The sequence below is a fragment of the Cajanus cajan genome, chromosome 7 (genome assembly GCF_000230855.2).
Source record: "Cajanus cajan strain Asha chromosome 7, NIPB_CcT2T_4, whole genome shotgun sequence".
Lineage (NCBI taxonomy): Eukaryota > Viridiplantae > Streptophyta > Magnoliopsida > Fabales > Fabaceae > Cajanus > Cajanus cajan.
This window is the reverse complement of record NC_138523.1, coordinates 55,134,134-55,161,212: the sequence shown is the minus strand read 5'-3', so window position 1 is coordinate 55,161,212 and position 27,079 is coordinate 55,134,134. Positions and strand designations below refer to the sequence as shown.

The 27,079-nt window shown below is 29.4% G+C and overlaps 2 protein-coding genes and 1 long non-coding RNA gene across 10 annotated transcripts; all 3 read left to right on the top strand.

The window, feature by feature from the left end:
- The first annotated feature begins 6,397 nt into the window (after nt 1–6,397).
- On the top strand, nt 6,398–8,545 carry LOC114916404 (uncharacterized). The gene is made up of 4 exons (XR_003804850.2): nt 6,398–6,622; nt 6,747–6,809; nt 7,199–7,737; nt 8,079–8,545. It is a non-coding gene; the product is annotated as an uncharacterized LOC114916404 (long non-coding RNA).
- Nucleotides 8,546–12,042: 3,497 nt separating this feature from the next.
- LOC109819299 (D-aminoacid aminotransferase-like PLP-dependent enzymes superfamily protein) lies at nt 12,043–17,377 on the top strand. Of its 6 annotated transcripts, none has more exons than XM_083060147.1 (9): nt 12,043–12,268; nt 12,928–12,996; nt 13,079–13,162; nt 13,269–13,740; nt 14,350–14,467; nt 14,920–15,041; nt 15,563–15,648; nt 16,051–16,272; nt 16,471–17,377. In XM_083060147.1, the coding sequence occupies exons 4-9, from the start codon at nt 13,331–13,333 to the stop codon at nt 16,515–16,517; spliced, it is 1,005 nt and encodes a 334-aa protein (XP_082916273.1). In that variant the 5' UTR covers nt 12,043–12,268; nt 12,928–12,996; nt 13,079–13,162; nt 13,269–13,330; the 3' UTR covers nt 16,518–17,377. The 6 variants fall into 6 exon arrangements, with proteins under 6 accessions (XP_082916273.1, XP_082916272.1, XP_082916274.1 ...); XM_083060146.1 differs by having other exon boundaries at nt 13,253–13,740; XM_020385015.3 differs by lacking the exon at nt 12,928–12,996 and having other exon boundaries at nt 12,045–12,268; nt 13,253–13,740; nt 16,051–16,160; nt 16,240–16,272.
- A 5,386-nt stretch (nt 17,378–22,763) lies between these two features.
- Nucleotides 22,764–26,489, top strand: LOC109814920 (putative serine/threonine-protein kinase WNK9). Of its 3 annotated transcripts, none has more exons than XM_020379466.3 (8): nt 22,764–22,920; nt 23,158–23,293; nt 23,390–23,427; nt 23,604–23,831; nt 23,967–24,187; nt 24,343–24,500; nt 24,610–25,051; nt 25,180–26,489. In XM_020379466.3, the coding sequence occupies exons 2-8, from the start codon at nt 23,219–23,221 to the stop codon at nt 26,217–26,219; spliced, it is 2,202 nt and encodes a 733-aa protein (XP_020235055.1). In that variant the 5' UTR covers nt 22,764–22,920; nt 23,158–23,218; the 3' UTR covers nt 26,220–26,489. The 3 variants fall into 3 exon arrangements, with proteins under 3 accessions (XP_020235055.1, XP_029126478.1, XP_020235063.1); XM_029270645.2 differs by lacking the exon at nt 22,764–22,920 and adding an exon at nt 22,946–22,963; XM_020379474.3 differs by lacking the exon at nt 22,764–22,920 and having other exon boundaries at nt 22,980–23,293; nt 23,390–23,563; nt 23,677–23,831.
- The last annotated feature ends 590 nt before the right edge of the window (nt 26,490–27,079 follow it).

Here is a 27,079-nt window from a genome sequence, read left to right as displayed (position 1 = left end):
ACATCTTAAAATTGAGAAACTAAAAATAAATTTACCTTAAATTTAAGGGATTAAAAACATATTTAAACCTTAAAAATATTAATTATCTAATATACATGAAATACAACGCATAATTAGAGACACATATAATACATTAGTTAAAATTCAAGCGAATAATTTAATTTGTATCCAATTCTTATTATTGGATTAAATCCTTTAAAAGTCATAAATTTTGTAAGTCTCATATAACATTTAATAAATTTTCATTTTTTTTAATTTAACTTAAATTTTTTTAACCAATAAAAGAAGTATTAATAAAATAATATTAAAGATAGTGTTACTAACATTTTTCTCAATTCTATTACACATAATTAGAAATATATATAATACATTAGACTTAAATTATGTATTTATTCATTATTCTTGGTATTATTGTGTTGCGTGAGACATATATGTCACGGCATTTACAATCGTTATTCCTTATTAATGTTTAGACATGTATCAAACTTAATTTACTTACACTCTTACTTATTTCCTTGACATCTTATATGTTTTTTTATTAACAATTAATTAATGAAATTTGTTATTGTAAATATTAATTTTAAAATAATTAACAATTTTATTACATATATAACACATAATTAAATGACTTTTTTTAAAAAAATATCATGAATATATTTTAGTTAATTTTTTGAAATAAGGATAGTATGTGTATGGTCAATATAAAAAAAATATATGTGCATAACCTTTTGAAAAAAGATGGATGTCAATCTATGAAATTCAAAAAATATATTAAACAAGAAAATAGGTATATTTTAATTAATTATTTTAAGTGAGAAAAATGTATAATTTTTAATTAGTTAAGGCATAATTATCACACTAACATCATGAAAGGTTAGTATAACTATTCCTAAAGTTATGTATAAATTTTGTAAAACATATTAATTTAATTGAATGTCTTTTGTGGAATATGATAATATTTTTGTTTTGACATTACTTGTTTCAAAATATATATCATGAAACATCCCTTCTTACTGAAATGACCTTACTTAAATAATACTAACACATATAAAATCCAACAAGAAAGTGTTATTATTCACTTGCTTCACTAAAACACGTGCATTTCATAGACTAATAGTGTGTTTGAAAATACGTTTCCACACATTTAATCACGTTCGTCCGAGATCAAAAACGTAAAAATAAGAAGCAAAATTTTTTTACTTCTCCATTAACGTGGTTTTCAAACGTGTATCTAGGCACACACTCTAATAGCGTGTTTGTATTAATAACTTCCACATTAACGTGAATACAAACACACTCTAAGAGGAAGAAATGAAATTTTTGTATGTGAAAACCACTTAAAGAAAACTTCTCTTTCTAAATGATGAGAATTTTGTACACACTATTTGTTGTGTTAACATTTTTACCTTTTTGCATTGCACAACTCGCATCGTAGATCTACTTTTTGGTTGAAATTAACGTTCCATGCACATAAAGAAGTTTCTGAATGTCTAGCTGTAAATATATTTTTTTTACTATTTTTAAGAAAAAAAATATAATCATTCAAATTAATATATAAAATATATTATGTTTTCAACATTATGAAACAATTTATTATAATAGAAAATTGTATATTTTAATTATCAACAAATTCAATAGATACGCATTAATAAGAAGATTAAAAAATATCTTTTTACAATCCGATTAAAAAAGCAATTATAATGCAAATTTATAAACTTTGGATGGTTTTTTTTTTTCTTCTTATTTTTTTACAGCGATCAGTGACTTTTATGCGGTCATCCTTTCTGCTTGAAATTATTCACTTGAGTATCTAGTTACTATAGCAATCTTTATTAGTTTTTCTTTAATAATTATTTCTTTTTTTAGAATAATTTAATAATTATTATTATTCTGTTTCTTTTAATTAAACCTTGATTGCGAAAAATCTTATTGAGAATTTAATTAGTGATGGTTCTAGTAATATTTTGATAATTTAATTTTTGTGCATTGATAATACAAAAATATTTACACTAAAAGTGACAAAATGAGACGTGTGGTATAGATTAAATAAATAAACTATTTTTGAATCCATAGTAAATATACTAATATTGTATTACTTATCTTATATTGCATATACTTATATATTTATATTTTATGTAGTAAATAAATTATATAATTTATTCTTCAATATATTTTTATACAATAAATATAAACACACATTTTTGTTTAAATATAAACATACTGATTTATTATTATTATTATTATATATATATATATATACTAAATATACTCATTCATATAACAAATTAGTTTGTTTATATTTATATAAAAATGTATTTTATTTATTTTATAAAATATATTAAATAAGAAATTATATAATTTATTTACTAATTTTTTATTATTTATTAATCGTAAACTAGAATACTAGATTACACGTTAAGTAAGAATTTTAAAAATAAATGACTGTTGTAATACGAGTTGAACAGTAAAGGAAAAACTTATTTAAACTTTTAGGAATTTTGGAAAAAAAATTATACTGATAGATTAAATTATGCTTAACTATTTTAATTATGTAATATTGAATTTATTTTTTTCTCTTCTTCTCTCCTTCATGTTAAAAATGTGGTTTTTTTTTCCTCTCTCTTTCATCTTTTAAAACAAACCCTGTGCAGATAAAAAATGGGCCATTAACAAAAAATAATAAATCATCACTTGCAGCAAACATAAGAACTTATTTCTCAGAGTTCGCTTCTGTAGTTATTTTAAATAAATAATTACATTAGTATATATTAAGTTGCATCATTTGGTTGACACTGTTATCTTTGTTTTTATGGAAAATGAATGAATGGGAAAAGATGTAAATAAAAACATTTTTATTATCTAGTTTATAATTAAAAACGACAGAGATAAAACATATTACTGAGTTTTACTTATAAAAAAAATAAAATAAAAAAATCTCAAGTGGCCATAAATTGGGGTTAATATTTTTTTTTAGAAATAAAAAAATCGTTTATCCTTCCATATTTTTATTTCTTCCATTTTTCTTCTTTTTCTCTTATAAAGCAAACACATGTTTCTTCTCTCAGTTTTTTTTTTTATTTTATACTTTTATCCAGTTGTCACTTGGGCTTTCTCATGGGAAGCCCGGGGCAAAGCAAGCGTAGAATGTTTTCGGAGAAGGGGACAAAACGCCTATATAACTTTATAAGTAAGCAGTATAGTATCACTTAATGATTAAGAATTGTCTAGATAAATAATTTAATTAAGTATTTATTTAACAACTTTTTATCATATGATAATTTATGTCATAAATTTGATTATGAAGTTATTGGAATAATTTAGAAAATATTTTTTTAACCTGTTAGTAGGAAGCTTATCTAAGTAAATAAGTTAAATTTTTTATATATAATATTTTTAGTTTATATAAAATGAATAAGTTTTATTTTAGTTCTCGTAAAAGAATTTATTTCTTTTTTATTCTTTTAAAATTTAAAACTATTATTTTTTGTAACAACTTGACAGATTATTATACTTATTACGATTCAATTATTACACAACTGAATAGTAAACAAACAAAAACTTAAGGTTATCGATACGTAAGCAATTATGTAAGCAATATTTGTATAAGGTAAAAAATAAATAACTGAAAATAAACCCTCACAAGCTATATACATACCATGTACAAATATATATACAATTATATCAAATACATACACATAATGAGCTTTACACATATCAAATGACTATACAAGATCATACTGCATCAAAGTAGTTATAACACAAAAGAGTCATATTAGCGTGACTCACCACGTTGCCAACCAAGTAATCTAGCTAATATTGTCTAACTCTCATACCAAGTATGATCATTGCAATTCTAACCACAAGGAAAAGAAGGGTAAACTTGTGAAGAAGATTATCATACTATACAATTGAACAACTCACAACAATCTCAGCATATTCAACTTCATATAAACAGCATACAACTTCTCTACCAAAAATACATTATACAACTTAATGGCTTAATCAACTTCAACACATTCAACACAACAACACATATAATTATATCTAATATGCCATCAGACATATCAATTATGGAGATCTTTTACAATAGAGGTGAACAATTTAAGTGATTATACCTTACCAAATTATAACGTGTAACTTATCTCAATTAAGTCAGCTAACCACTCAATTTAATTTCTTAAGTTTATCACTTAAACTAAGAAGTTTAGTACTACTGTTATGCTACAATAGCTTAAGTATGAGTTTATGATGACATTAGTTTGCAACATTAAGTCACCTATGAGATTAGCCCACAGACTACCTTCTAAGTATTACGTCCCTCTAATACTTGGTTAGAAACTAAGTTCTCAATTTTGTATTTTACTTGATTGATTCTTTTATACATGTATCTCTCAACTTTACCTAAATATGAATACCACATAAATCCAAGAGGAGACAACACAACAACTTACCATTCAAAAGTCAACTTACTTATCGAAGGTTTTTAATACTTGACTCTCAAAGCACTACAACATATATCCTCACAATGAGATTTTAATTTTCGAAAGCAACACTTACTCTCTTCTAGTCTTTATGTATTTTAGCAAAGACATGTATCTCTACCACATGTCTAACAATTTAACAAATCAGCAACTTGAGCAACCCTACAACATGTTGCTTTACAATTCAATCACCTATCAACTCACAACTTACAACATGAATCATCAATTATTCACCATCTTACAACATATAGATTCACCATCATACATTATCCATCATTCAACTTATCATCACTTTGCAACTAGAAAATAACTTAAACAACACACAAAAATTCATGTAACCCACATCTAGTGCCACGCCTAGGATGTCTGAAACCATTGAGGCAAGGGCTCCTTATCTCGTTCACGCCCGATGAGAATGAGATAGAACCCCTTGGTTGAAACCATGTTTGATGACTTGAAAGTGCATTTGGCGCGATATCAATTATTCACTTATGCTTAACACAATTTTGGCCCAAACACTTGAAAATCATATACTTTTCCAACATGTAATACATTATAACATATCTATACAACTTATGCAACATATTTACACCATTAGAAACAACATGCATCCAACACAACCAAAAATCATCATATTTCAACTCATGAACAACTTTGAGAAAAAAAATTCCCTCCATTTTTGCAAACCACCTCAAGTACAATCAAAACATCTACCAAACACAAGATCAACAACAATTCATCATCTTGAAATTCAACCAAAATCAACACAAATTTTTCTTACCTCTTGAAAAACCAAATCAGTAAGTAAAAGGAGAGGAAAAAGAAACTTCATATAGTTTCAAAGCAATTCCTTAGCTTGCACAAGCTCTCAATCCTCAAGTCATCCAATTGGTTTAACTACAAGGAAGAAAAAGAATGAAAGATCTCTCGACAAGTAGAAGCAAAGGGGTTAGGAGTTTTCTAGAGAGTCTCTCAGTAGTTTTTCTCTGAGATTTTTCTAAAATTAGAAGTTATGAGGTTTTGATTTTAAGAAAATCTTATATACTTTTCGTGAGTTAACCCAACTTAACTTTACTAAAACTCATCACTTAATCATATGATTGAAGTAAACACCTCAAAATGATAGTGTTACACTTTTAGTCCTTGTAATCATTTTCAACTATTTATTTGTTTATTATTTAAAAGGGTCAAGCGATCATCTCAAGTGTTATTGTTGTATTATTGATATCATATCAATGTATGACACTTCTAATTTTTTTTATATGTTCTTAAAATAAATATTTTTTATCTATCTTAAAATCATTATTTGAGACCAAAAATAATGATTTTAAATTTTAAAAGGATGAAAATCAGTAAAAAAAAATACTTTACAAGAATCAAAACTAAAATTTACTTATTTTACAAAGAGCACTTTTTTTTTACTTGGACTAAAAATAATGTATAAATTTTAGAAGAATGAAAAATAAATATTTTTTTAGAGAGATTGTAATCAATATTCATTCATTTGATGGACATATTTAACCCTAAAAATAATTTGAATAGAAGAGTGTTAACACCACACATCTCTCCTCTCCTCTAAAACACTATTATTTATTGGTTAAAAATTATAAAATTATGAAAAAATTAATTAATTAAGACAATGATACTAAACAAATTTTGTAATTTTTGTAAATTTCATTGTATCAAAAATTTTATTTTCCTAATACTTCTCATTTGAAAATCATAAATTATTTTCATAAATTAAAATAAGCTTCTCATTAACTATTTCAAATACTCCCCTAAAATGTTAATTATTACTAGCTTTAAGCACTCTTGAAAAATCATCCAAAAAAAAAGTACTCTTGAAAAATATAAAATAAAGGCACTACCAGATAATTAAAAAATTATTACATAAACCTGATACAACAACAGATCATTTTCATGGAGTACCAAGCGATATCCTAGAATCATCGTTCTCTCCTCTCTCTATATTTCTATCATTTTCTATTTATTTTTCCTTTCTATATCTTTCAGCAATCTAAACAGAGTATATGTTCATCTACAGCGTTAAATATGTGTATTAGCCCTTATTCTTTTTACAGATGAAAAAGAAAGACATGCCTTTTTTTATTTTTCGAGTTACGCATGAATTTGACAATAAGGTACGCATTTTATTTACGTAGTGAACCAGAAGACGAATTGCTAAATCCTCGTGATTTAATTTGTGGATTTTGAAATCCAATGTACGTGCTCTGAAACGCATGTTTGTTGTCTTTTTTTTTTCAGTTTTAGATGGAATGCTTCTTTCTCTCGTGACTTTATCAATTTTTGTCCAACAAAGAGTGTTAGGTGAGAAATGAATAGGTAGAGCATTTATATAAATTTTGGTTTTTCTAATAATATTATATATAGTAAAGGGGTTCGAATAACCTAAACCTACCAGTAGACATTTATTAATTGGTCACCATTAAGTCTTGTGACATGTTTTAATTTCCAAATGGAACAAACGTCTTCCCCTCTTAACAAAAAGGGGGTGATATAATTTAATTATCCCTTAGTTATTCATCATCCTAAGGTTTAAGTATTAAATAACATCTTTCTTGTGCACACAAGGAAGTAACTCCAATTTTCAAACTCATTAAAAGTGAAGCAATTTATGGGGCTGACGTGTGAGATATATATGAGTCAGCAAGAGATTTGAGAAATTTTCACTCTTATAAGGCACCCTAGTGGAACAGGTGGACTGGCATGGAAGAAAGGCTTGTGGGAGACTCTAGCAAAAGAGGCATCTACTTGCTTAAAATGCAAGAGGGCTACCTATATGTCAAAACATGAAACCTTCCAATGTGTTCCTTTTACCACCAAGTTACGTGCCAAATGATGGCGAAAGAATTGAAACATGTCTTGAAGAAGAAGCCAATGGGAAAGGTAAAATGGGTACTAAGCTATTTTGTGGTGATCAAAGTGTGAGATGCACAGCTGATTGGTGGAGTGGCTTCTTCTTGTGCAAGGAAGAAAAGGACAGTGCACCAGCAACAAATGTTAATTCATGAATGGCCAATTATGGAATTTAAAACGTCCCAAAATTATAAACAGTGACCTTGCAAAATCTTCACCCTTGTCTAAGAAAAGCCTAGATGTTTCCTCTTTATCTCCCTCCACTTTACTTCATCTGCATGAGCTAGTTAGCCACTTCTTCACCAAATGGGGTGGCTGCAATCCCTCCTCTCTCCACTCAAGAAGTTCTGGCTCCGCTTGAATTCAACTCAAAAGAAGAGTATGTTCCATCATCATACCTGCATTCTACTTATCAATTTTCATTCACACAATGCTTGTGTCCTGTTTTTTTACATTGTTTAAGTACTTAGTCACATACCTTCTATATATTCTTAACCAATCAATCAAATACACCACTGTTATCTTTCACTTCCATGTTTATCACTTAATTTGGATTTGAAATCAAGTAAAAAAAACAACCCAATTTCATGTCATTTCTCTCTACACTCCCATTTGAATTATGGGAAATGTGTTTTTTACACAAACATACTACACTGCATGATTTTATTAACTTCATCTCACTCCCACGTGAACTTTTCACATTTGTTTCCAACATATCAGGAAGAGGGATTTACATTCTGTATGAAGATGTTAAATCTTGCCCCTATGAAGACGTGCACGTCCTCTGGTCAATACTAGTGGAATCACATTCACCTTCTTTGCCATCCAAGAAATGAAGGCCATGGGCACAATACAGAAATGAGAAGAGGCTCATCATAATGTAAATAAAATATATTTATAATGTCCATACAATAGAGTGTTTTCATCTTCTTTTACTTTTTTCTCTTAACTTTTGTAGCACCGTTAGCGTAGAGTGACTCTCAGCTTTTGATTTAGAAGCATTATTAGTTGTGTGTTTGAATCGACGGTGAGACTCAAAATCATGATTACACCATGAAAAATTGGAAGCAGCTCTGTGTTGCTTTGTCTTCAAAGTGAAAAATATGAATTGATTTTAGCAAGAGTGAAGCCAAACTAAATATACTATAAGTTCTTATATGAAAATCCATTTATCTTTATATTCTTAATTCTTGAATGCTTGCACAAGTTATTGTCCATCTAAGAAACCTGTTTTGGCTTTTGGGGACGGAAAGAGGAAATCATAATTTGTTTTCTTAGTGTAAGGTTTTTTAATTTTGATTGTTAAGACGTCTATTGAAGCTGTTGAGATGGTAGTTTGTTCCTTTTATTTCCCTTGTTGAAGTTGACCAGTGAAAGCACAGGCATATACTTAGTCAATCTAAAAATGAGTGACAGCATGTTAGGTTATAGAAAATAGGCCCTCTCGTTCAATCATGTAACAAGCTCAATTTGAAAGTCTTTTATACTTTCAATAAGCTATTCACAAATTATAAGTAGTAAAAAAAGGAGGGGAGGTGATGAGATAATATAGTTAATTATATGTCATTTAATTCTAAATTGGGAATCACTGGAAGCACCTTTTATAATACCTTGTGGCAATTATGTTGTAAAATTGACAAGAACAGTATCAGAGGCATATTAAGCAGAATGTATTATGTGAAGTGCTTAATCAAACTGCAATTAGTATTTGAAACTCTGCAGTCTTGATGAAACATCCCCCACAAACTCTAGAATTTGTTTATTTTTTGTGAAATCAAAACTATGTCTCATTTTAATTCACGGCTAAATTAAAATAGCTACTTTTGATGCTTTGTAGCACGCAATGGCAAATTAAAGCATTGCGGAGTACTATCGTATCGTCCTAAGAAGCATGTGGTACAGTAATAATTACTGGCTTCAGAAGGACTTCATAAAATAAAATAAAATAAATGGCTTCAAAAAGTCATTCACACGTAGCCATCCATTTTTGGAGTTCAAATCAAGTGCTGATATTTATTGATTTTGTAATACACTGTGGTGGGTCTTTGTAAATTTCACATCAAGAAGTATGATGATTCATGAATATTTCGGAGAGTGAAATAAATAAATAAAAAGAGAAATATAAATATAATAAGTAATATAATGTAATAAAAGAAATTATATTAATAATAGGAAAAAAAGTATTAATACAACATTTGCACTATGGAGTGTCCAAAAAAATATTACGAACTTCAGACAAATAATAAAGTCATATATAATTAGGGAGCAATTTAGAGATACCCACTAATTCACGGGTTGAGGAGAAATTTTGAGGGTTTGGCATCATCACAAGCTCTACATTATATATAATCAAATGTTATTAAATCTCTTTCATAAAATTAAAATTTGAATATATATTATATAAATATTAATCAAGATTATTAATATATCATAATTTCAAACTATCTCATAATTTTATTAACTATAAGAAGTAATTAGTACTGTCTTTTTTATAAGAATCCAAATTGATGAAATAATAATATAAATGATACTATTTAATATGTAAATCAACTGATAAGAAACTCTTCCGATTAATCCAACGATTTGTGTTAAATTACTAGTAAAGTTGAAATAACATTGCGTTTGAGTATAAATAAGTTGAGATTGACCCACAAATTGATCTATTTAACTATATTTCAATGAGTTGAGTTAGACTTTTTTTTTACTCAATTATAATCCCATTTTTAATTGGGATTACTTTTTTATTTTTGGGTAAATTTCATACACAATAATTTGTATAAAAAATCTCTTATTTTGTTATCTACTTTTTTCTTCTTCTTCTTCTTTTTTTTTTTTAAGTTTTCTTTTTCTTTATTGTTCTTTCTTTTTACACAAATATATCTCGATCAATATAATCCCATTTTTAATCAGCATTATTTTTTATGCATCTTAATTCCTAATTTAGTTTTTTATTTAATTAAAATTTCGTATTTAATTATACAAATATATTAAATTAAAATTAAGATGAATAATAATAAAATATACAATAATGAAATAAATAGTATGGTTCATTACGAAACTTTAACGAATTTTTTTGGTTAGATGAAAAAAGTTGGTTGAATTGTACCAAAAAAAAAAAACAATGTTATAAAAAATTATATTTAACAGCTGACTTGAATATCTGTGTTGAAGATGCATTTAGTCCCATTGGAGTTATTGGGCCCTGACAACAACGAAGCAGAATTCCAGACCCACAAGGCCACAAGATATGGTTCCTAGGTTCACCCATAAGCCATAACACACAGTTCCAATATCCACACTCCATCTCTTTACCTCACAAAATTTCCAAAATATATATATCAAATTATTTTATGAAAAATATTTTAAATAAGCTTACTTTTTCTTTTGTCCAAATTACACCTATTTTTTTTTTTTTCGGTATCTATCACATGACGTTACATTTATTATTATTATTATTATTATTTTTAATTTTTCCTTCCTTTCTCTCATACTTTGGGTGAATCAAGATATTTTTTAGCTCAAAATTAATTACTAATATCTCTTAAAATATTGAGATTCATTTACAAAGAGTTAAATTTCCCAGTAGATGGTTTTTCATGAACTTGAGATCAAATACAACATATTTAAAAGATAAAGATTTTCACTCTGCATTCTAAAAAGCAATTTGCATTTATTATTTTTCTTATTTTATATACTTCTGTTTACACTTGCATGCGTATTTGTTATGTAAATAATTCTATCATTATACAAATATTATTATAAATTTTATTCAGGTTTAATTATTTTTTTCCCTATATTTTTAAGAATTTTATGTCTTAATTTTTATAATTAAAAAATTTATTTAAATTTATTTATAATTTTTTTAATTTTATTTTTAATCTTTATAATTACCTAAATTTTACATTTAATTTTATAAAAATAGACGATAAGATTAAAAGTGAAAAAAATAATATGTATAAGATTAAAAAAATATTTTTAATTACAAAATATTAAAATTTATGAAATTATAAGGAAAAAGTAATTAACATTTTATTTATAATATACTTTTATACTATAAATTAAAACATAAAAGTTTTTTTTCCAGCATTATAACATACAAGTGAATGATGACTTTATTTTCTAAATTATACATTATGAATGTTTTTTCTTTTAAATATATATTTTATTTACTATTCATCCATATAATTTAAGATAGATCTTTTTTAATTCTTTTAATAATTATTAATAATTATTTTTTAAAATATTTTTTTTGTATTGAAGTGAGATATTAATTTAATTTTGTAGTCCAATTTATTTTATTAGAATTACTCTAAATTAATTTTTTTAAAATATTTTCGTATTTGATATTTATTGGTGAGATAACTTTTTTATCCTCTTAATATTTAAAATTTTTATCAAGTAAAAAAAAAATAAGCGTTAAAAAAAATAAACAAAAGAAATTAAAAAAATTAAAAAATTGTAAGCACAAAAATTTAAAAAATAATTTTAAATTTAGGGATTAAAAAAGATAAGTATGTATATTAAAAAATGAAATTATAAAAATTAAAGGACAAAATTAGTGAAATAATAAGAAAAATATTTTGATAATAAATTTATTAATAATTAAACAAATATTAAATTATGATACAAAATAATTATTGTAAATTAAAATATAATTTATATGATGATAGGGTTTAGTGAAGTCTCACAAGACGTTGGGTAAAGAGATTGAATTGAGTCGAATGAAATGAACAAGTTTGTTGTATGTCTGATCTTAATTCACAATCACATATCCGGAAAAAAATAAAATTATGGGAGAAACTTGAAACAGTGAAGAAACCCCAAAGCTGTAGCGGAGCTTGTATCTGCTGACGCTGTCATTTTGATTTTTGAGTTCTGTGCTTGTTTTCTGGGCGTGCACCTTGCGTATGGTAACATTCATCATTTCCTCTTTCTGGGTTTTTCTGTATCCTGCGTTTTCTCTATTATTGTTTAATGCCATGGTTTGGTCATTATACATCGGAATGGAGCATTTTTTATCTCTACAAAAAAACCCATTATTGCTGGAACCAGTGTTCCTTTCCTTATTAACAACAAACATGAAAGAAAACACAATTTCTTGCTGATGTTGAAAATTGCCGCCACTACCCACCTAAGTTCTAGTGACTACCTAAAATCTTCTTTTTTTTTCTTCGTCTGCCCCCTTCCCACTTGAATTCTTTATTGCGGGTCATATTTCTTCCATTTTGCCTTTTTTCTCCCCTGAAAAACTGTGGTGTGTGTTCGTTCATACTTGATACAATGATGCAAATTGCTTTCTTTTATCTACAGATAAAAGTAGGAGGGGAAATAAATACTCAATTTATGAACTCGTGGTTGCGGATGATATATCTATAATGTGATTCCTTTTTTCTCTTCATAAGTTTAGTAGGGTATAGCAATGTCATTTATTAGGTTCCAGGTTTCTCTCCTTGTCTTTCTGCACTGACCTCTCTAAAAACAACAAAAATAACATGTTGTAGAAGCTGTCTTTTGAATTTGCTGCATCTGGCATTAGAACACGTATCTCATCGTGATATACTCTCAACAGCTATTTGCAGTGCACATGGATTTTTATTCCCTCTGAAGATAGTTAGACAAACTATTCTTTTGGGGAAAGGTCAAGAGCTGTTTTTTCATCCTTTGGACTGCTATTTGGTTTGAATTCTCCTCTCATTGTCTGAAAGCTAAAGAAATGTCAGGTTCAAGGTTTCTCTTCAGTAATGGCGTCCTTTTACACACCTCAAATGCCCCTCCAGTCAAAAGCTTCCTTGAATCTCATCCAGGTACTTTCAAACGAGTAAAACAATTTAGTAAAATAAGTAAATAATCTTTTTCATGGTTTTCTTACCTTGCTTATTTTAACACTTATTCAGCTATCTTCTTGTCTAGGTGCTTACACAACTTCTCGTACTCACAACAATGCCTCGTGGTTGTTATTTTGGGAACGACACATGAAAAGACTTTCAGAATCTATAAAAATTCTATCAAATTTGTCTCCACAGCTTCTATTTAAATCTAATAATTCTGCAATTTTGATACCAACATCAACAACCTTGTCAATATGGCAATCCACAGTTCAGATGCTTGTTAATGATTCACTGTGCAAAGTCTTGCCGATTGCATTGCAAGAGAGGAATGATTGTGAGGAGCTGGCCACTACAATTCTTGTTAGTGGTAATTTGGAGGAATTAAATGCATGTGATACTGTCAGCGAGGAAAGAATGAGTAAAATTCTTGATGTGCATGTGCATGTTGAGACTTATGTTCCTCCTACATTTGGTATTAGAGGAAATGGTGTACATTTGGCTGTGGTGGGCTATGGGAGGCATGTTGCAGCTGCAAAATATTCTGATTGGGTAAGGTAAGTTTATGCAATTTGAATTGGAAGTGTTATTAAACTCTACTGTGCTTTTTCCTTAAATCCTATATAAGAAAAAAATGATATTAAATTATTAATGAATAAAGATGCAGATACTAAAAAGTATGAGTATTTTTATCTATTATTGTTTGCTTAACTTTATTGAGTTGTCTAGACTTTAGAGGCATTTGGATTTGTAGGTTAAGTTATATAAGGGACAAATCTAGGAATGAATGACGACAACTTACACAGACAATCATTAAAGAACTATTAGAAAGTATTTATATAATGTCATCTTGTCCTAGAAACTCTCTCTGTTCTACTTCAAGCCAGCATTTGTTGCTTAATGATTTAGCTTCTCAGATTTGATTTGATTTTTTTTAAGTGACACTAGTGTCTTAATTGTTTGATTTCCCTGAAATTGTTTAGCATGTCTGTCACATGGTTATAAATTGAATTATATATAAATGCTTGGTTGAAACCAAGTCAAGTTTTTTACTTAAAAAAAAAACCTTTGTTTGAGGGCCTACAACTACCATAATTGAGGATGGTCCACTTCTTTTCTTTTAAATTTATTTATTAATTTAGTTGGAAATTTTGTCTACATTGCAGGATTAGGAAGCCTCTGGAAAAGCTCAGGCCTCCCTCAGTAACAGAACTGTTGCTGTCTAATGACGGGGATCAGATTCTTGAAGGTTGTGTGACAAATTTTTTTGTTGTTTGCTGCAAGGTGTGCTTATTTGATCTCTCAATTTAAATTCTAACTCAGCTTTATGGGATTTCTTAAATTTGATTTGTTGTAATGCTAAAATTAATGCAATAAGCTTTCTTTAGGTAGCAGTGACTGTTGACGATTAACAAGCATACGCATTTTATTTATTGAAAACCTCTAAGTTCATCTCCTATTCTATTTCCAGAATGAATTCCTATTCTTCATCATATTGATGAACACAGTACTGGACTACTAATTGAGTTTCAAGCCTTTACATGTTTGTGTTCTATTTTAAAATTTTATGCTTTCATGAACATTTGATGTTCACTGCACACTTACGCATTTAATCGAATTCCTCATCAAGGATTTTTATATGCACATGTGCATATTGAAACATTTTATGGAATAAGCTTCCTCATCATGGATTTTACATGTGCAACTTTTAATGTTCATTTCCTGTTTCATTTTAGGACCTGGATTCAAATGATGGGAAGGCCCTGTGTGATTCTGGAAATAAATACTCTTTTGAAGTACAAACAGCTCCTATCAGTGATGGTGTTCTTCCAGGAACGATACGCCAACTAGTACTTGAGTATGATTTGACTATTTTTTTGCTAATATATTTTCTTTGACCATAAAGAAACTGTGACCTCGTGTAGAAGTTTTAGAAGAATTCCTGTTATTTACTGTGATCTATAGTTCAACAACTTGCGTATAAAACAAAGGCTTTTTCTCGTATTGCTAACAATAAGACTAGACTTAAAGCATTGCCTTTCTGTTTTTGTAGTGTTTGAACAATCTACTTGTGGTATATTGTCTTGTTTGGTTTAAATTGGATGAACTTGTAATTTTTCCTGTTCTCTGCCTAAGCAATATAAATAATTAATTCTTTTTCCCTTTTTACATTCATATGGAGCTCTTAGCTCTACTGTATCACAGTAATAAACTTAATTCTGAAAGACAGTTTAGTCAGAGAGGAGTCTTGCTTTCTCTAATATTGGGATAATGTCTTAGCCACAGAAATTCTTGTGGGGTAAAATGAAACGTGGCCAGTGTCATAAATTATAGGATAGAGAAGAAGCACTTACAAGCACTGACTTGCATTATGTGCAGGATATGCAGGAGTGAAGGAATTCCATTTCGAGAGGTTGCTCCATCATGGTCAGAACGTGAAATATGGGAGGAGGCATTCATCACAAGTATTATTTTGGCTTTTGAATGTTTCATTTGTAGTGTTCAAATGCTTAATAATTGTATGTCATACAGTAGTTCTTTTAGAAATTTCAGTATCTATCTTGACTGAGTGGCTAATTAAGCTGTATGAAAGCTTTCTAACTTCTAAAATTGCTCCTTCCTGGATCTGAATCAAAGGCTGATGATTGTTTCCTATACCTTCAAACTGGATCAGACTACCAGGGTTTCCCGCTAACAAGGAGCATCATCCTTCAACACTTGGGGAATAACAATCTGACACCTTAATTTCCTTTTACAAGTCTATAACACAACTCATATATTACTGTCACATCATCACCGATAAATTCCTAAATCAAATGTTGGACTATCATGTTCTAACATTCACTTGGGGCTAAATGTCATTGCAGATAGCTTGAGGCTTTTGCAACATGTGGATAATATTCAGGTTCCAACAGAATGGCAATCAGCCCATTCTAAAACTTGGAAGGATATATCATGGACAAAAAAGCAATTTCAGGTGGTATATTTCTGCTGGTGCTGCAATCAAATCACTTTTTTTTTTTTTTTAATGATTTTCTCAACTCGAGTGACTGCAGGGTGGACCTGGGATGATCACAACTGTTATCCAGGTAAATTTATTTATTACTTCTACACTAACAAAAAGGAGGGAAAATAAACAAAAGAAAACGCTTATTTCCTACTATATTTACAAGCAAAAGAAAAACTTTGATTCAAAATCAAGCTTTTTTGGCCTTTCTTGTATCTAAATTGTAGTCCACAGCATTGCAATCAGAGAACCAAAATTCCCTTCTTTAATTTTTAACCAGGAAAAAGTTATGGAGAAAGCAATTCTGGAAGGGTACCCAATAAGTAACATATATGCAGGTTGAAGATCCCACTCTACGTTGCTAATATTGTAATATGATGGGAGGAAACGGGCAACAGTTGACCTTCTCTTTCTCCCCCTCTTTAATTGGTTTTTACATCGGGGATTCCATATTTTCTTACTTCGTCAACTAGATGACACTGTGATCTCTAGGAAGATGGCCATTTTCTTGAATCTGAATTCGAACTTCATTAATAAGCCGGAGACAGGGTAGAGAATTGGAACACAATAGAGAAATCAAGTTCATTTTACTGATTTCTTGCACTATTTATTTACTTCATCCTAAACCAATTTTGTGAACATTAATATCTGCTTATCTCTGTTTATGTGGAAAACGACATCTTGAAATAAACAGTATAATGAAAAGTACCTTCTGAAAATTCATTTTGTTTTGGTTTATTGAAGCCAAAGAAACCAAGGTTAAGGTTGTGTTTGGATAGAGAATTTGAAATTTTCAAGAAATTTGAAAATTTTCAAATATAAATTTCGTGGTGAAATTCACAATTCAAGGCCTGAAGTATTCATGTGATGGTTATTGATTCCCTGCTCCAAATCTCGTGGAGTGGTCCAAGACATCAATTGGCGTTTTTTATGCTTTGCCAACATCCTTAGCGAGGAATCATTGTGGTACCCCCCAATTTTGGGGTGGAGCCTTGGAGGTAGAAGGATAGAAAGGTGAAAAAAAAGGGAAGAGTCAGAAGCGGGAGAAATAGAGTTGTGCAAAGAATTTAATCAGAATGCAGTAACATCATTACAATGTTGAATGTTTTACATGGTTATTTAATCATGTTATATTTTTTTTTTGTACTAATTACTTTAGTAGTTATATTTTAAAATGTTTTAATTGACTTTCGGTGTAAATTTTTTACACATATAGTGCATGAAAATTAAGCATTATGGAACTGGTAAAATTTACCAATTCTTTGAGTTTTATATTGTAAATTATAAAATATGCTTCTTGTACCCAAATAAAAACGCATTTCGGAAAAGGTTATAAGGTTTCTAGTTGACATGAGAGCACTTGATAGTTAAGCACATGCCACAAGCTTAATATGTTATGCTTGTTGGACACACATTTCAGAAAAATAAAAGCTAATTGGAGTTATTTGGAGTTTGATATTTGCTAACACGTTAGGGATGCACATTCACTGTAAAACCATGTTAAATTTAACACAGGTAATTAGTTGCTTCAAAAAATCACAATGAATGTAAGCCCACATGTTACTAAACATGTATTAAATTTGGATTTAGAATCAATTGTTGAATAGTTTCTTTTTGTCTTGTCACATGTATTTTCTAATTCATTGGTTAAAAATTAATTTCCCTCATATTATTGTGACTATTAAACAAAAACTTGCAATGAATTTTTACTAATTTTGGATCAATTGTTCAATATGAAATTATGTGAATATTTACATAAAATTAAGTTAATTAGTATTTCAATACAATCATAGACCATCTAGTGTAAATCCAAAAAGATGCTAATAATATATTGTTTGAAGAAAGATGTTCGTTTCTTATGATTTGATACTGTACCAGCTAACAATAGAAAGTTGGGTTTCTTGAATTTGCGCCTGAATTTTCCTGCTTTATTTTCTCAGATAAATTTATTAACTTTCAAGTAGTAAATGAACCCTCCACGTTTTGAGGAAAATTTAAAGGATAAACTTTCCATCATTCCTTTTTGTTTATATAAATGATAAATCCATAGGAATTCAATAAGATTCAAGAGATACCCTCTTCCTAATAAAAATGTAAATTAAAACATGTAAATATGAAATGTAGAAACTCTGTGGAATTAAGGTTTTTTTTTTCTCAATACAAATGTTTTATATCATAACTTACAAAAATATTTTCAGTTTTAATTACAAAGAAATCACCAAAATTTTACTTTGTTTTCTTTTTTCCAAAAGTTGTTTTTGCTATTTTTTTAATTTTAAAGTAGGAAACGATGAAAATAGAGTATCATTTTCCTTGGAACTTTTTGAAGACAACATAAAATAAAAACAATGTAAAGATTAGTATTTGTGTTCGGCTTCCGAGCTATTAAAGTTATGTCAACCAAAATGACTAAATGAGGCAGCATGTCAAAAGAAATTTGGCCGTTAGCAGATGAGCCAGGTTTGAAGTTCTTCAGGAAAAAATCCTGGTTAAGATTAAAAATAAAAATGTCACATGCGAATGTAGCAACAATTTGAACTTTGTCTTTAAGCCGATCGACAAAATCAGATTGCCATTAGTTTATAAAATCTGAACTGTGTGCCATTTGAAGAAATGGAACATATAAATATTGATTTTATTCTTTTGGTTTTATCGCTTGTTCCGAACATAGTGGCATCTGGAGAAACCGTATTGGATCACTCTGTGACTGTAACAGAATCCTAGTCCAAAGATTAGTGTGTGTGTATAGAGACAAATATGACTGCTGGATTAGATGCTTTGATTATAATAATACTTCTTCTTAAATTACACCCACTTTCTTGTCTTTTGTTCTAACCTTTAGAGTTGAAAATCTTTTTATATGTTAAACGAATCACCTCATACAACTGATTTGGAAGAAAGGACAACACTAGAAACTATTTTTTCTCCCTAAAATGTGTTAGTTCCATAAGATCCGATTAGATAACTTTGTCTGAGAATTATTTGGCCCATTACTGAACTAATGCATACTAATCCACATGCAACTATGCCTTTATAAATAAATAAACTGTACATATATTTATATTAAAGTCATGTTAAGAACCCATTTCTTGACATTTGTCCTCATTTTTAAAGCATAACAAACAAATGTTTAGAGCTAAAACATTTACATCAATAAACAACTTTGAGTTTTCTATATGAATTATGTTATATAGAGAGTTCAACAGACCATGGCATGCTAGATTCAATAAGCTTGAATTTTCGCACAGAACAAGCAAGCTAAAAAAACAAAACGTGAAGTGCTAATGATTGTTAATTTGTTATCATTAGTCTGTATTCTATTGTGTTCATATATAAATTAATTACGATTCAACACAACCAAAAACCTTTTCCATCCATGTTAACAAGTTTTCTGCATATCTGTTTGGTTTGAAGTTTGATAAAACTGATTTTGGTGAAATTAGTTTTGAATTATTAAATGTGATTTGTAAATGTGTGCCTAAATTAACCTCAACTACATATTATGTTTGTAACTTTAAAATAGACAAGAACTACGTAATAACAAAGTTTATTTGACAAAAACATTTTATAGATTTTATTGTACAATAATAAAAAAATAATAATAAGTTTACTTGTTTTAATTCCAACAAAATACACCTAAAAAGAGGAATGTTTGTTAGTTGTCACAAATATGTCTTAACTTAAGGCACCATCATTTTTGCCATATCTGGCACCGGCCTCTACATGATGGTCGGCATTAACATCAATCATGTGCTACAAAGCACTTTAAATTTTTAGGTAACTTTTGTTTGGTTAGCTTATTGATAGGGGATGCGTTTTAGGCTAGTTTATCATAAATTATAGGTTGAATTAATCCGTAACTTCATATAGTTTTTTAATATTTAATTAAGTTCTTGTAGTTAAAAATATTTTACAATTTTTTTGTAGTTTAAAATTTTTGTAATTAAGTCTTTCACTTACTAATGCTATTAAAATTCAGTAGCTTATGCTGACTAAACACATTAATTATCTTTTAATATATTAATTATTCTTTTAATTTCATTTGCTTTAAATGTTTTTAATTAAATCAATAATTTTAATATGCTATTTACACTAAAATTTAGGATTAATTTCACATTCAGATTCAATTCAATACCTCACGTTTTAAATTCTTTGATATATATTTTTAATTCATATCTCTATTCACAAAAACTAAAAAAAAGAAATAAAAAATCAAATTTTTATCTGCATAATCTAAATTTAATATTTTAATTTGTACGATACACAAAAGAAATATAATTGATTTTTAATAAATTAATATTTTAAAATATATTAAATATTTCATCTGTCCTATAATAAGTGGTCTTAGATTATTTTACATAAATCTAAGAAAATTTAATTAACAGATAAAAGATAATAATAATTTTATAAAATTAATCTTATTATTAATCTTCTTTATTAAAAAAATGCAACACAAAAATTCCTTTCCACATAATATTATTAAAAGTATAAATGAAAAAAGTAATTAATATTACATTAAAAAATTAACATAATTATTTTGAGACTTTTTTATTTTAATGCAACAGATGAAAAAAGTATATATAATAACTATTTAAAAATAATTTCATTTAAGATAATTATACTAATTTACATGAAGGGATATAATATTTAAAATTAATTAGTATTTTAATCATATAATGCACATAATAAATATTTATTTTATATAATTATGATTTATAATAAATAAATACTTTTTGAATACTTATGTCATACCATAATAAAAATTTGCATTAAATAAATATTTTTAGACATATGATTTATATTTTAGATTTACAATAAAAATCTATATTGTAATAAAAATTATTTATTGTTAATTTTAATATAAATATATGTTTTAAAAATATTTATTTAATTTCATACCTTTTTATTTAAAAATTTATATTTTAAAAAATATTTAAACATATTCGTTAATATATAAAAAATGATGAGATATTTACTAAATAGATATTCGTACTAAATGACACGGGTGGTGGGAGGTATTAGACATCTTATTACTCCCTCCGTTGTTATCCTTTTTACGTACCATGTTTTTTCATTTAAATGATTGTGACAAAAAAATTGAATTCATTTATACTTAAATTAATACATTGTTAGTAAAATATAATGTTATTTAACAATATTATTAAGAGTATCGTTTTACTAGATTTGTCATGTTTTATTGGCAGAATAAAAGACATCCTGGTGGAAAGTTAGAGACCGATCACAATACAAATATTTATTTAAAGAACTGATGTATCTTAATAGATATTCTTCCATTCTCATTTGGAAATCGATGCCATTTTAAGAATTCAATTTGAGCTTAATAACGTTATAAAATAAAATTTTCTTCACTTTCTATTATATATATATATATATATATATATATATTCATATTTTAAGTCTATGTGAAATATCTAATCGTCACTACGAAATTCAATAAACGTAGATTATCTTAAAACACTAATTATTAAATTTGGTTTGAAAATAGAAATACACTCTGCTCTTAAATTTTTTTTTTTGGAAAGAATACAAATTAAATTACGCAAAAAATAAACTAAAATTTGAGGTCCAAAATAATTCTCAACCATTAAGTATATTAAGTTTGCAAAAATTTGTTATATATTTTCTCGCTTTACGTCAATTTTTTTTTATTCATTACCATAGTTTTTTGCTTCTCGCCATTTTAATATACATCAAGTTGTTCAAAATATAATTAATTTTGTTTGTAAAATAAAAACCCGTGAATATACAAATTACTAAAAAAAATTCAAGGAGTTCTGACTTACTTAATTGATTGGAGTGAGTGAGTATCTTAAATTCTTTAAGTACCGGTTGTGTTTTTTATAAATAAAAATATATATATAATTCAAGCAATTCTCTACAGAAAATACAAGCAAGCACAATCAGGTTGAAGCGTGTGTGGGCCTAGCCTAGAATTCAACTGCATTGGTCCCCTTTTCTGCATCGGAGGCCAAGTAATCTGGGCCAGCCACTGTTCCACGTCACTTCTTACCCAATTATATCTTCTCTTCCCAATCAAGGTTAAAATTGTTACCAAGTTGACACTTATATTACTTTATCAAAGATTTAGATATTTGAATATGAAATCATAATTGGTACACAACTCTATCTTAAAAGCAAACTCAAAGAAAAGTATACATCTTAATTATAATATTGAAAAAGGGGTATAAACGTGAGGATTTTTAGAAGCTTTCGAACTACAATAAAACTGATTGTGGTGACATCAGATATATTTATCTGCAATTTAAAAGTTTGGACCTCTCTTTATAAGGCCTAACCTTAGAATTTTACATCCTACCTGTCCTCCAACTGTGGAAAACTAAAAATAGAAAGCAACCTAAGAGAAGTAACACCGAGGACATGGACAAATCAAAACAAGTAAACGAAATTCACTAAAATAGTAACCATAACAAACAACCCACATTCCTAACTAAAAGGTATTTATAAATTTGAATGATGAAAAGTCTAACCTTCCCATAAATGCAGAGGACCCAAATTCCCCTCCCGTGCTTAGAGCACCACATAAAATGTTTGTTTAATAAGAAAGCCTAAAACAATGGTTGGTCCATGCAGTGCAAGCTGTTGCATTTAGAGAGTGATAATGGTTTTACAGCTCGTGATGAGATGTAAAAAGAGGAGGATAGAAGAGAGAGAGAGTTGTTTGTCAGAGAAGCGTGGTAGTAGATTAGAGGTATCACTCTCCAACCTTGTGAAACATTTGCCTTGTTGTATAGGTTAGTTGGCACTTGGCAATAACTTTGTCCTTTTGATCGACCTTCCCACCATCTCTCTCTTCTCTCTACCTCCACACAAAACCAAATAATTACTTATCACACTTTCCTATATTCCTTGTAAATGCAATGAAAAAACTAGTACTCACTTTTGCTTCTCTCTTTTCTCGTGTTCTTTATCTCTCTCGCTCACACAGGAGCAATTAAAAGCCCTTATAAATAAAAGCAAACGAGAGCACAGATAATTAGAAACAAAGCATGAATGGTGCTGCATGTGCCGAGGCAGAGTGCTGTGAGTTTGTGGAAGTTGATCCCACGGGAAGATATGGAAGAGTATATACCTTCTATTTTACTCATCAACTTTTCTTACTTTTTTTATATTCCAAGTTCTTTGTTTTGATTCCGGGATTTGAATTTCATGTTTTGCAGTACAATGAAATTCTTGGCAAGGGAGCTTCCAAGACTGTGTATGCATCATGTCCTTAATATCTTGGTTTTCAGCACACCCACCTCAGAATTTTCCAAGCAAAATCCTAAACTGCTCAGAGATGTTCTCCTTTTTGTTGTTTAATTGGAACAGTTATGGGGTTTCAACAAAATAAGGTTTTTTTTTATAATATGAGACCATATTTTTTTGTTGCAGCTATAGAGCATTTGATGAGTATGAAGGGATAGAAGTAGCATGGAATCAAGTAAAGCTTTATGACTTTTTGCAGAATCCTGAAGATCTTGAGAGGTTATACAGTGAAATTCATCTGCTCAAGACATTGAAACACAAGAACATCATGAAGTTCTATACTTCATGGGTTGATACGGCCAACAGGCACATTAACTTTGTCACCGAGATGTTTACCTCTGGAACTCTAAGACAGTAAGCACTCTCCTTTTTTATTTTATTAGTATATGTGTGTGTATGTATATATTCCGTTCAATGCTTTAATGAGGGAGCTCTACCTGCTGCATCTTGTTTTTGGCTTATATATGCTTATATTCATTGTGTGAGCAGGTACAGACTTAAACACAGAAGGGTTAACATCAGAGCTATTAAGCATTGGTGCAGGCAGATTTTGGAAGGACTTCTCTATCTGCACAGCTATGATCCTCCTGTGATTCATAGAGATCTCAAGTGTGATAATATTTTCATCAATGGCAACCAAGGGGAGGTCAAAATTGGTGATCTTGGCCTTGCTGCAATTCTCCGCAAATCTAATGCTGCTCGCTGCGTTGGTGTGTAGAACAGCAGCATGAAAAGCCTGTGATTATATTCCAAATTACGAATATGAAAATGTTACTTTTCTCTTTGATAATCAGTTCTCTATATAGGCACAATTATCAGTTTAAGACTCCGGATTTACTTATTTTTCTTCTTTGTTTTACTCCAGGCACACCTGAGTTTATGGCTCCTGAAGTGTATGAAGAGGATTACAATGAGTTGGTCGACATATACTCTTTTGGAATGTGCATCTTAGAGATGGTGACTTTTGAATATCCTTATAGTGAATGCAACCATCCTGCTCAAATTTACAAGAAAGTTGTCTCTGTAAGAACCAAAAGTAGTTGTTTTATTTTTTATTTATCTATTTTACCTTGATTCACTTTCCTATTTGGTTTTTCTTCTTGCTCCACTTATTTGCATGCAAATTTTACAGGGTAAGAAGCCAGAAGCTCTTTACAAAGTAAACAATCCCGAGGTTAGACAATTTGTAGAGAAATGCCTAGCAACTGCGTCCCTCAGACTTTCAGCTAAGGAACTCTTGGAGGACCCGTTTCTCCAAATTGATGATTATGGGTCTGACTCAAAAGTAGTTCAGTATCAAAGAGATTGCTATCAAGTAACCCCATTAATTAGACAACCTTTGAATGGAATTTATAGCATTAACGATACCTTAATGAGTGGGTACACTGATAATCTTGGTGGTTATGGACCTGTATCTGAATTGGATTATCCTCAAGATGATTTTGAGCCGAGTGAAATTGGTCTCTTTGAATGCGAAGAGGGTGACAATTTGGCTGAAGTTGACACCACAATCAAAGGTAGTAGAAGAGAAGATGATGGCATCTTTTTGAGAATCAGAATAGCAGATAAGGAAGGTTAGCATTTCACTTTCTTATTTTCTTCTTTAACTGTTTTTGTCTTTGATCGTTCCATATTCTGTTATTCTTCTGATACTTGCTACATAAGCAAAGAAACCAAATTAACAATGCATTTCTCTAAATAGGTCGAGTTCGAAATATCTACTTCCCATTTGACATCGAGACTGATACTGCATTGAGTGTTGCAAATGAAATGGTAGCTGAGCTTGACATAACTGACCAAGATGTAACTAAATTAGCAAATATGATAGACAATGAAATTGCAACCTTGGTTCCAGAGTGGAAAGCAGAACAGATAATAGAGGAAAATTCAGAATGTTCAAGTGCAAATGTCTGCCGCAATTGTGCTGCAAACGGTTCCTTGTTTGACTATGTATCATCAAATAATCCATGTGGCAAGAACCTTCAATTTCTTCGTTGTTCTAAAAATGGATGTGCTGCAGTTCATGGGCGATTTGAAGAGATAACATACCAAGTTGAAGGATCTGAAAATAGTGCTACAGAAGGTGAGCCAGATGCATCAAGGCAATCTAAAGGCATTCATTATACAGATATCTGGGCACAGAGAGATGATCCAGAGTTATGCCATGAAGAATTAAAAGACATTCACTGTGACCAAGCTCACGAGGCATCACACCCATCAAACATCAAGGAGGATGGAAAAACTGTTAATATGGATGAACAAAGTGATCTCAATACCAAAAGGCCTCTTTCAAACCCTGCAACAAATTGTGCTCCCTTGGACTATGAAAATGAAATTAGGCAAGAACTAAGATGGCTCAAAGCAAAGTACCAAATGCAGTTAAGGGAGCTTAGAGACCACCAACTAGGGGGTAAACCAAAATTTTCTAGCATATCTCCTGACACTGAAAAATTAGAGCATGGGATTGGAAAAGATGGAATTCTGAGGCTTTCGGCTACATCCAACTTGAAGATACAAAACAATAAACCACTATTGAGATCTATATTTTCTGGGAAGCATTTTCATGTTGATGATGAAAAATGCACTACTTTGGCTGATCAAGTGGTTCAGAATATTGATGAGGTTAGTCAGTCCAACAGTCCTGAGCAAATGGTCACAGCCCAGGATTTCTTCACAGGAGCTTTGCTTCCACACTCACTTCATAGGGCAACCTCACTTCCTGTTGATGCAGTAGATGTTTAGAATCTATGAACCACCAAAGTTCATAATTTTCTCATCATAAGTGGGCACCAATGTAACTACACTTAACTGGTTGCCTGTTTACTTAAATTTAGGGAAGAGAAAAATCAGAGCCAGAGAGTAATAGAAGTTACTCAAACAACCCTAGATGTAATTTAGCTTGTTGGCACACTTTTCTAGTAAGGTCACTTGACCTAGTATTGAAAATGCCAGATGTAAATCATGCACAGGCTAACACAGTCACGTTAATGTAAGCAAAATTTTCCCTTGCAATGCTGAATCTCAGCTCCATCTCCTAGAGTATTATATACTACAGATGATATGAGATGCTTTATTAGTAAAACCTGTCAGGCTTCTCTATGATAGAAGTTTTAATCCATTTATCTTCAATTAACCTTTCTCACTAGCCTAATGTAATGAGTAATGTGGCAACCAGGTAAGGTTAGAAATGAGAGAAATTGTTGTATAGTCCAAACTACTACCGTGTGTTTAGTTTCCGCCAAACATCATGTAATGTATAGTCAAGTTTTTCGGTCTACGAGAAAAAGCTAATAAAATTTGATTACATGTTACCTACCTAGAGTTCAGTCATGGTACCATTGATATGTGGTAATCTCATATCATACGATAAATTTTCCAGGAATGAAGGTACCATGTAACCAGAAACTAGTATTTTTAGTTCCTTCTTCATTGGCAATGTAATAATGAATCAAATGTGAAAAGAAATATTATTAGAAATATAGCAGTGTACTCTCCCATATAACTTCAATGTAATTTTTAATAAAGAAAAATCTATATACTGATTTGTTAATCGGACCGGGTACGGTTAACAGGATCCATAAAACATTCATAAGTACTATGGC

Excerpts from the sequence above, each read along its gene's own strand:
- LOC109819299 (XM_083060144.1), top strand. Across the intron at positions 14,468-14,919 it reads TTTTTGTTGTTTGCTGCAAG|GACCTGGATTCAAATGATGG; the intron begins GTGTGCTTATTT and ends GTTTCATTTTAG. Across the intron at positions 16,273-16,470 it reads TGATCACAACTGTTATCCAG|GAAAAAGTTATGGAGAAAGC; the intron begins GTAAATTTATTT and ends ATTTTTAACCAG.
- LOC109814920 (XM_020379466.3), top strand. The coding sequence starts at position 23,219 with ATGAATGGTGCTGCATGTGCCGAGGCAGAGTGCTGTGAGTTTGTGGAA. Across the intron at positions 23,294-23,389 it reads CCACGGGAAGATATGGAAGA|TACAATGAAATTCTTGGCAA; the intron begins GTATATACCTTC and ends CATGTTTTGCAG. Across the intron at positions 23,428-23,603 it reads AAGGGAGCTTCCAAGACTGT|CTATAGAGCATTTGATGAGT; the intron begins GTATGCATCATG and ends TTTTTGTTGCAG.